The following is a 10,235-nucleotide window of genomic DNA, read 5'->3' as shown; positions in this document are numbered from 1 at the left end:
AAACGTCTGGAACGACTACCTCTTTGAAATTTCTTCCTATGCCTGTTCTCACAGCGAAATGGTTGCCCCACAGTAACAAGGTCCCTAGTTTGAACTTCCTGTTTGTCTCAGACCTACGTGGGCTTTCTCTAGCTTGTTGGGTTAATTGGTGGTTTCAAGCTGAATGTGTGTATGTGAGAGTCTGTTGCTGTCTCTCTGTTATCCCTCCTTTAGACAGGCGACCCAATCCAGGGTGTACTGCTCCTCTCACCATGTTACAGCTAAAATTAGCTCCTGCTCCCTAAATAAACTTAATGTGAATAAGTGGACAAGAAAATGGATGTTATGAGAGTTTCCTGTGCAAGACAGATGTCACATTTTTTTCTACATAGGAAACCAAACTGAAAACACAGACAGTCACACGTTTTAGAAACAGTAACAGTGCCAAGTCATGTCGATCATGAGTCTCAAAGGTACCCCCTGCCCCCAAATGAGCAAATGTCAACTTTTGTTCTCTTAACAAATTTTATTTGAGACAGGAAATACAAAACATGTCGACATCTACAAAGTCTTAACTGACACATTAATAAGAAATAATGGCAAATGAGTGAAAGCACGATTAAACGGCAGTGCTGGGGAAATGTTAAGGTCTGCTGTTCACAGTGGGCTGGAGGGAGTTTACACACAGCTCAGTTACATATTTAAACTGAAATGAGTGAATACAGTAAGTTGAAAAGCTGCACATGCAGTGTACAAGCTGACCGTTTTATACATGAAATGATGTCTCTGAGACAAACATGGGAACATTGTAACTTACAGTACTGATTGATTAGTTTTCAGTCTGAAGTTATAGTTTGGCACATTAAAACCAGGTATTACAGATACATTTAAAAAAAAAAAAAAAAAAATCCTGAAATTCTGAAGCCTGGAGGGTTTGCATTAGTTTTAGCTGTTGGTTAAACAATAAAGTTTCTAGTCTAACACATTTAGGAAAACCAGATTTGGTTTACCGCATGTATCTATCTCTGTGGTAATTATAATTATTGCATTATCAGGCTGAAGCAAACAGGCACTAATGGTTATTCAGAGGTGAAGGTGATGGGTGAGTGATGAGTAACCAACAGAAAAAACGAGAAGCAAACTATTTGTACCTTTAAGTGAATGAGTTCAAACCCAATAGCAGAATAAATGGAAAATAATGCATTGTAAAGTTTTGACCTGTGAGGTGAAACTCACAGTTTGTATATTATGTAAACACGTGTGTGACGGTAAAACCGCTCGGTACCGCTGTCACTGTCAACGCTGAGGATAACAACTAAGAAGGCTAAATAGCAGATAAATGATAATCACCCAGTATTCAAACATCGTCGTCATAACTTGTTTCTTTTTTTACCCACTCCCACAAGGAGACTAGTTTGAATGTGGAGTCTTGAAGAGACAGAGCTGCCAAACAGCCGATGGATGGAAGAATGGAGGGAAGAAGAAGAAGAGGTGGTGGTGGTGTGCACATAGATGATGTGGTTCTGGAAAATGGCTCCTGGTGGGCCTGCAGAGTGGCAGGGCTGGACAACTAAGTGTATGCATGTGTGTGTATGCTTTATGTATATGTGTGTGCTGGTGGCTTGGGTCACAGTGCTTCCCTTCACCTCCGACCCTTTTAGTCGTCCGACTTCATCTTCATCTGTGCCTGCATCTGTGCGATCATCTCCTGCATGCGTCTCAGCTACAGAAAGAGAAAGAAGATGAAAATAAAACCCCATTGAAGTTTTTTTTCAAGCAGTGACCACTTTCACATCAGTAAGTTTCATTTAGTTTGGTCAGATTTAGGCAACCAAACTATCGATATAAACTTATCAGAAGGTCGTGGTCTGGGGTTAAAATACACACATATATCTGCTGATTCAGTCAGCCTTTCTTAGAATATCAGCTTGTGGCGAAATGTAATGTGTGACTTCAAGACCTAATGTCTGCTTCAAAGAGTACTTCTCCTATTTCACACACACCCAGAAAATATTCACATATTAACAGAAAAGAAAAAATAAGCCTTTTTTCTCTTTAATAATAAAATATTTTAATTGTTTTAAGCTTAAGAAATTGGAGGACTTTCTCATCTGACAACAGTATAATTCACTCAGTATTTAACTAGGCTAAAGCAGCCAAATAACTGCCATCTGAAACAGCTTACAGAATAACATTTTGTTTACACAAGAAAAAAAAAGTGTTTGTTTAGTCACCATTTAGTCAAATAGAGAGTATTTATATCAGCTATAATGTCAAAAAGCTTAAAAATAAATAAAGCATAAAATCAATGCAAACTAATAAATGAATAATTGCTACATGGTAGACGTTAAAGAGTAAAAAGCACTAAAACAAAGGCAGTACTTAAAACTAACAGTGAGGATGCACTACAGAAGGATCACAGGTGTTCTTATTAAACAGCAGCTCTCCTGTTAATATCTCTCGCCCTCTTGTGGCAGAGCACAGAACTTCAAGCAGTTCAAGCCAGATTATTTTTTCTCAGTAGGTGAAATATGGTTGTTTCCACAGAACTAAGAGACTGAAAAGTCTGCTACTGTATAGTATTATGTTGTCTAAAACAAGGGAAGATGGCATCTTGCTGCAACTGAATTACCTACTTAGAAAGTCTAGTTTAAGCCTCCTGTGGGCTGTTAACTCTACTCCAGCTCTGATTGTAAGGAAAACAAACCCTAAAGTGTCAGAAAATGTATATTTAACCCTAACTGTAAGAATGTATTGAGCTATTTGCTGAATTTGCCTGAAAATTTAAGAAAAACTAATTTGACATTACTGCACATTGAACTGACATTCATACGGTGCATTATCCGATCATTGAATGTGACACAACTCGGAACTCCTAATCAGTTCTCAGTACACAACTACTTCCAAGAACCTCTCATGTAAATAACAATTACTTATTCATTTACTCTGGGACCTTTTAGGAATCTAGGGAGTATCACAGGTCATTGTGATATTTCCTCCCAGCAAAACCTCTCACGACATCTAAACAAATCAGCCAAACAAACGATCCCTCTGGCTTTGTGGCTTCGGTTCCTAACGTTACTGAGGTTGTTCCCACCATAAAAAACACCCAGGCAGGAAGTGATGGCATATCCTGCTTGGAGACATTGTTTACAAACAGCTCTGATTGCACCCCACCTGCTCACTATGGTGCCCTGCTGCAGTAACAGAAAAAGGCCAATCAAAGGCAATCAGGAAACAGGTTATGACCTGATGACATGCAGGCTCAGCGGCCCATAAGGTTAACAATGCATATCGAGTGAAAATAAGAATGTTTTTGCGTTCCAACATACAACCAGACAGAAAAACAGGCTGCTTTCCTGGTTTGCATTTGCAGCTTCTAAAACTGTGGTCATGACCTTTGAAAGCACGTTATGTTACAGTGCTGCAGGCTCAGTGTGATTCTGCATTTATACCTGACTATACACCGAGTGCCAGAGTTGACCTACTTGAGTCATCAAATCCTCGTGTGCTGTCTGAACACCATGTCAGCCATTTTTCACCCTGAAATATTCTACTGAACTGTTTTCAAGATGAAACGATCAACTGAGCCTTTCTACATTTACAGATTTATGGCTCACAGACATCATGATTTCACTGGGAAATCAAGCTACTTTATGCTTTTTATTTATGCTTTTCATCTGTGTAGTTCTGTTACTTTAACAAAAAAAGAAAAAAGAACAATGATAGAAATCCTTTTTTTTAACCTGGAAACACACACGTGAAAATATGTTATGAGTGCTGAATTGAAAGCCTGGAACATTGATTTAGTTTGGACAAATGTGAAGCACCGTAAACAGCCTTAGCCTTTAATGTATGAATAAAGTTTCATTTACTTACAAAGGTTTACAGGTCACATTATTTCTCTTTAAAACTGAACAGGTTTCTATGTAGTTTGCAAAGAAAATGAAAATTTGTATATATACTTGTAATGATGTAAGACTGAAATGTAAGTATTCGCTAAATTATGCACGAGTCTGTGCCTTAAATGAGTAAAGTGAAAAAGCGCCACAGGCTAGTATTTTTTTAATTCGATTTCAGACTGCTGAGGTCTGTGTGTACGGCTATTCACGTTTATTGCTCAAATACACAAATCTGCTCCGTGTGTTTTTACCTCTGCCTCCTTCTGTAGCAGGATCTGGTCCTTATCCAACACCTCCTCATCCACAGCTCTGCAGGACAAATGAAGTGATTAATATTATACTCCTTGAATGAAACAGGAATAACTAACGTGTGCTTTGCTATATCAAACAGGATCCCACCTGCCCGCTCTCTTCAGCCTCTCTGAGCGGAAGTTCTCATAATGCAGATCCTGAGTTACCTCTTGGAGGTCTTGCATGTGGGTCCTGCAACAGACAGACACCAATCACATCTTCAAACACTAGAAGGCAGCAGAGCTCAGATTTTAACTTCATCTCTGGCAGCAACAAGCTTAACAGGGCAAAAGTTCTGGTTAGATTTTATAAGACTTTACTTTTCAAATTATAACCAAAGATACTCACACAAGCATGGTGCGCAACTTCAGGAAGTCATTGTGCTCAGGATTCTCCACCTCTACTACACCCCAGGGGTACAGACGACCACGGATCTTCTTCCCCTTCACTTCGATAAGCTGGTTGGAGCCAATGACAGCAAAGGGAATGCTTGCCTGGGAAAGGAAGTCAAATGTTAGTGGACACCCAAAGGCAGAGGAAAGAATATGTGGAAAATAAAGGTATCAGCGAGGAGCAGTTCCAGTGAAGGGAAGCAAAGATGAATGGGAAGAGAATGCTGAACCAGCAGAGGGAAATGGCGGACCTCCTATGGGAAAAGATGGCATTAGCTGAGTGCCCCTCTCTCACCTTCAGGACTCTAGTCTGCTCCTTGAACTCCTCGTCCTCGTCAGAGTCGGCATCAGGTAGCTGATAAATTTTTATCCCTTGTTCTGCAATCTCATCCAGGATCTGAGAAGTGGAAACAAGAGAAACTGAAAGAAGAGGCCATGCTGTGGCGTCACTGTGATCCTGAACTCTCCCACTGTGATGGGAATCTCAACTTGAGCCCAACAAATGTGCCACTGCAAATACTACAAGACGGGTCAGCTTGACCTTTACCAACAGGGTACTGCAGCAGTCCAGAAAGCCAGATGTCTCATTTGAACAGTAAAATGTTCACATTGCTGCTACCTATGAGGACCATTTCATTTTTATTAAAACCTCTAATCATATATCCTAACTAAAACAAAATAAACTAAAACAACATCGATACAGCTGATAACTGCAGCAGACCATTCCAGCTCGGCATATAGGTACTGTTCATCCAAACACATTTTCTCTGGAAAGACCAATGCCAACTTTTTTTCAGGCTGTCTGTCAGCAGGATTATGGAAAAAGGAAAGAGAAAAATATTTCAATCTTTATGCGCATGCTCTTTTTAGAACGAGCTGACAGATTATCTGCTCTTAAAGCACCTCTCCAGTCCTGGAGAGTCTCCAAATGGTGCACTGGTTCACAGTACATTCACTGTAAACTGTGAATTATATGTAGAAAATAACAGCCGCTGTCCCATAAACAGAAAGTAAGGAAACTCTACTGAGTAATAGGAGGGTGTGAGTGAGCACCTGTTGTTGCAGCAGCACATTTAATTAAAGACCCCTGTGGAGGAGAAGGAGTTGAAACAGAAAGGTTAGACAGGTGAAAAAAAAATAACCTGTGTGCGCCTCAAACTTCCAAAGAGTCCGAAACAAAGATCTCGCCCTCCTTTATTTCTTCTCTGACCGGTGAAGAAACAAGCTGAAACAAAGGAGCTTTCTTCTCTGCTACCGCTGGGACAGATGTCAGTATTTATTATTGTAAACATCAAAGCTGCATTTTGCTTTTGTGTTCCCGAGAGGAGAATTTTGAAAACGACAATGCAATCTTGTGTAATGGTGCCAAAAAACGTCAAGCGCTGTTTTCCTGACTTTTTGGGGACTTTCAAGTACTATAGTGTATAATAGGATGGTGGTGAGTCAGCCACCAGCCTGGGAAGTGAGTGCAGCTTTTCCTACGGAGTGCAGCTCCTGTTTAAGTCCTTGTTATGGCTGTCGCTTGTTTTCTCAGTGAGCTCTGCACGCAGTGTATGTGAGATAGTGTGTGCACGGCGGAGAGTCGGGTATTGTTGTGGGCCAGATCTAAAAACAAACAGGCTTTGCAGGACCGAGAGGAGACTGTGACACCAGGCTAGAGCCTCAGTTTCTCCCTCACGTACTCAAACACCAGATTTACAGGGACGTTCTACACGGAGGCTCGATAAACATCACTCTGGTGAGGTAGCACAGACAGAATTTTGGGAAACTATGCACCCAGCGGGAAAATAAACATGTGTGACACAATGACACGAAAAAAAAAAAAAGAAACAAACAAATCCTGTAAAACAAGTAGATTAGATTAGACACAAATGCAGATGTGATATGTGATAAAACAGAAAGAAATCCAACAAAAAAGTGAACTGAAGAACTGATAAAAACAGAATAACAGTTTTTTACAAATGCAAAGTACAATTAAATATCTACAAACCTGCATCAGTCATTGCGCAAACACAAGTCTGTTGTCTGCCATCATCTGTTTCCAGACCTTGTTAATCCTAAATGGCTGTTTACCTGAATTATTCTGTTCTGTAACATGTGCTTAGCACAGGCTGAGACCTATAATCAAGACCGCTAATGGATCATGTGATTTCAAAACCACCACTCGCTCCAAATACCTGTTGTCTCCTGCCGATTTACTGTACACAATGTAGGCCTTAATCCCCAACGCTACACCAGCCTCTCCTTCTCGTAATTGAGTGTTTTAGTTGGCACAGGGATATTGGCAGTGGGAACCAAGTTAACTTTATGACCATCATGTCAGGCCATAATACGCCACACACTCCCACCCCACTGTTATGATTGGCTTTAGTGGTTTGTTCGAAGCTGTCGGAGCAGCATACAAACAATTCAACTCCAGACTCTGCCTGAGCATTAATTAGAAAAGGAAGCCAACAATTTATCGGTTTACATCACAGAATATGAAGTGATGTTTGTAGAAAGACTCCATCATGCTGGGCAGCTCTGAGTCCAGTGTGAGGGTATGATATGAAATGGTACTGTTAGGTTTGAAGATAGGTTAGAAATAGGGCAAACGGCAGGTGAGTCATGCCAGACGAGTATTTACAGAGAAAAGCTGGTATCACTCAGTTCTTGAAATAGGAGTATGAAATATACTGTAACAGTTATGTACAGCCCAAATATAGCATACCCGCAGGTCTATACATAGATATAATTACACAGGGTGTAGTGGTGGGAGATGTGACTAAGCACTTTTTCAACTGCAAAGTAGGTTGAGCCAACACCTCCAATCATAAAGAAACAAGATGCAAACCCATCATTAGAGGGATTCCACATTCATCTCTTAACCTGCCGAGGGAAAAATATTTTCAGGATTTGTTCATTCTCATAAGCTAAGCAAAAAAAGAATATGAATGACTCAAACACCTGCCAAGCTATGAACAAACATCACTGGAAGGAAACAAACACCAGCCAAAGAAAAGAACACAGAAACAAAAAAAGGGGATTGTGGTGATCACTGTAGTACTGGCATTCAACAGGTGACTGCATGCACAAGCAAACACTCCCAACTATTAAAGGCTTTTTTCGTGTGATTGCTGAGGATAGAGCTGAGTCTCTTGGTTTGGTCTGATTTGTATCCAATAAAGTCAAACTGTGGCATGGAACAATACTTGGAAGGAGAAACATGGCGCAAAGTACTCTTGGGAACTCAACAATGCAGACATAGAAGAATAACATTACAGAAAGCCAAAAAGGATTTAAAAAAAAAAACTGCATTTCAATTCCAATCAACCGTGACCAACTAAGAATCGTAAGACTAAAGATCAGACCAAGAGCACTTTCAATAAGGTTTATGTAACCTTAAAGATGCATGCCAGCTTCTTCAAGGAAGCTATGGGAATAAAACAATGCATCCCTGCCAGTAGAAGCAGGACATCCGAGTAGCTTTCAAACCTTCTTTCATACCAGAAACTCCTTAAACCTTATGATGCACTATTCCAATTTCTTCATTAGAGACTGAGAGAAACCGAACAGATTTGTTAAGACTGACCCACATGGAGGGTCGCTGCTTGTTATGAGATTAAAGGACAGGGGTCCCTTTTTTCCAAGGCTGAAGACATTATTAAAGGAAAATCCACAGTGTGCCTCTTGTAAGACTCCAGTAGGTCCAACTGTGTGTAAACTACTGCTTGCTCTACACCTTATAAAGCCATGCACTTACTTTAATGTTTAATTTTTACTTTTCTGAAGGCAAGAGCTAATATAGGAGTACTGTAAAGGTTTTCAAAGGTCAACTGGAACTAAAACTGGCATTGGTATTTACAGTGGGGCAAAAAAGTATTTAGTCAGCCACCGATTGTGCAAGTTCCCCCACCTAAAATGATGACAGAGGTCAGTAATTTGCACCAGAGGTACACTTCAACTGTGAGAGACAGAATGTGAAAAAAAAATTCATGAATCTACATGGTAGGATTTGTAAAGAATTTATCCGTAAATTAGGGTGGAAAATAAGTATTTGGTCAATAACAAAAATACAACTCAATACTTTGTAACATAACCTTTGTTGGCAATAACAGAGGTCAAACGTTTACTATAGGTCTTTACCAGGTTTGCACACACAGTAGCTGGTATTTTGGCCCATTCCTCCATGCAGATCTTCTCGAGAGCAGTGATGTTTTGGGGCTGTCGCCGAGCAACACGGACTTTCAACTCCCGCCACAGATTTTCTATGGGGTTGAGGTCTGGAGACTGGCTAGGCCACTCCAGGACTTTCAAATGCTTCTTACGGAGCCACTCCTTTGTTGCCCGGGCGGTGTGTTTTGTATCATTGTCATGTTGGAAGACCCAGCCTCGTTTCATCTTCAAAGTTCTCACTGATGGAAGGAGGTTTTGGCTCAAAATCTCACAATACATGGCCCCATTCATTCCGTCCTTAACACGGATCAGTCGTCCTGTCCCCTTGGCAGAAAAACAGCCCCATAGCATGATGTTTCCACCCCCATGCTTCACAGTAGGTATGGTGTTCTTGGGATGCAACTCAGTATTCTTCTTCCTCCAAACACGACGAATTGAGTTTATACCAAAACGTTCTACTTTGGTTTCATCTGACCACATGACATTCTCCCAATCCTCTGCTGTATCATCCACGTGCTCTCTGGCAAACTTCAGACGGGCCTGGACATGCACTGGCTTCAGCAGCGGAACACGTCTGGCACTGCGGGATTTGATTCCCTGCCGTTGTAGTGTGTTACTGATGGTGACCTTTGTTACTTTGGTCCCAGCTCTCTGCAGGTCATTCACCAGGTCCCCCCGTGTGGTTCTGGGATCTTTGCTCACCGTTCTCATGATCATTTTGACCCCACGGGATGAGATCTTGCGTGGAGCCCCAGATCGAGGGAGATTATCAGTGGTCTTGTATGTCTTCCATTTTCTGATGATTGCTCCCACAGTTGATTTTTTCACACCAAGCTGCTTGCCTATTGTAGATTCACTCTTCCCAGTCTGGTGCAGGTCTACAATACTTTTCCTGGTGTCCTTCGAAAGCTCTTTGGTCTTGGCCATGGCGGAGTTTGGAGTCTGACTGTTTGAGGCTGTGGACAGGTGTCTTTTATACAGATTATGAGTTCAAACAGGTGCCATTCATACAAGTAACGAGTGGGGGACAGAAAAGCTTCTTACAGAAGACGTTACAGGTCTGTGAGAGCCAGAGATTTTCCTTGTTTGAGGTGACCAAATACTTATTTTCCACCCTAATTTACGAATAAATTCTTTACAAATCCTACCATGTGGATTCATGGATTTCTTTTTCACATTCTGTCTCTCACAGTTGAAGTGTACCTCTGGTGCAAATTACTGACCTCTGTCATCATTTTAAGTGGGGGAACTTGCACAATCGGTGGCTGACTAAATACTTTTTTGTCCCACTGTAGCGGTTCATTTTAATAGTAAAGAAATGTTAGAACCAAGGTGAAAATTGTCAATGCATTGTTATTTGGCAACCAACTTTTATTTCACCATCTTTGTATACTGGTGCCACTATACAAATTTGCTTAATACGTTACAACCTTATATAAGAGATGCTTGAAGCAAAGACTTTAAAATATATTTTTTTAATTAAAAAAATAAAAAGGGCATTTAATGCAAATGTAAT

At 40.7% G+C, this 10,235-nt stretch overlaps 1 protein-coding gene across 1 annotated transcript in view; it reads right to left on the bottom strand.

Moving 5' to 3' along the window:
• Positions 1-485: 485 nt before the first annotated feature.
• The window catches only part of LOC147317675 (septin-2), a 30,048-nt gene continuing 20,298 nt past the window's right edge, over positions 486-10,235 (bottom strand). The window contains exons 10-14 of the mRNA XM_086314930.1: positions 4,860-4,961; positions 4,521-4,666; positions 4,281-4,364; positions 4,133-4,190; positions 486-1,702 (exon numbers count right to left, since the gene is read on the bottom strand). Of these exons, the coding sequence (XP_086171056.1) occupies positions 1,637-1,702; positions 4,133-4,190; positions 4,281-4,364; positions 4,521-4,666; positions 4,860-4,961 (456 nt within the window). The 3' untranslated portion in view covers positions 486-1,636. The remainder of the gene's footprint in view (positions 1,703-4,132; positions 4,191-4,280; positions 4,365-4,520; positions 4,667-4,859; positions 4,962-10,235) is intronic.

Source organism: Aulonocara sp. 'chitande type north' Nkhata Bay, linkage group LG12 (genome assembly GCF_057382095.1).
Source record: "Aulonocara sp. 'chitande type north' Nkhata Bay isolate Kocher_YH1m ecotype deep benthic linkage group LG12, A_spYH_male_GT1.1, whole genome shotgun sequence".
NCBI classification, from domain to species: Eukaryota; Metazoa; Chordata; class Actinopteri; order Cichliformes; family Cichlidae; genus Aulonocara; species Aulonocara sp. 'chitande type north' Nkhata Bay.
This window is presented reverse-complemented; position numbering and strand designations above follow the sequence as displayed.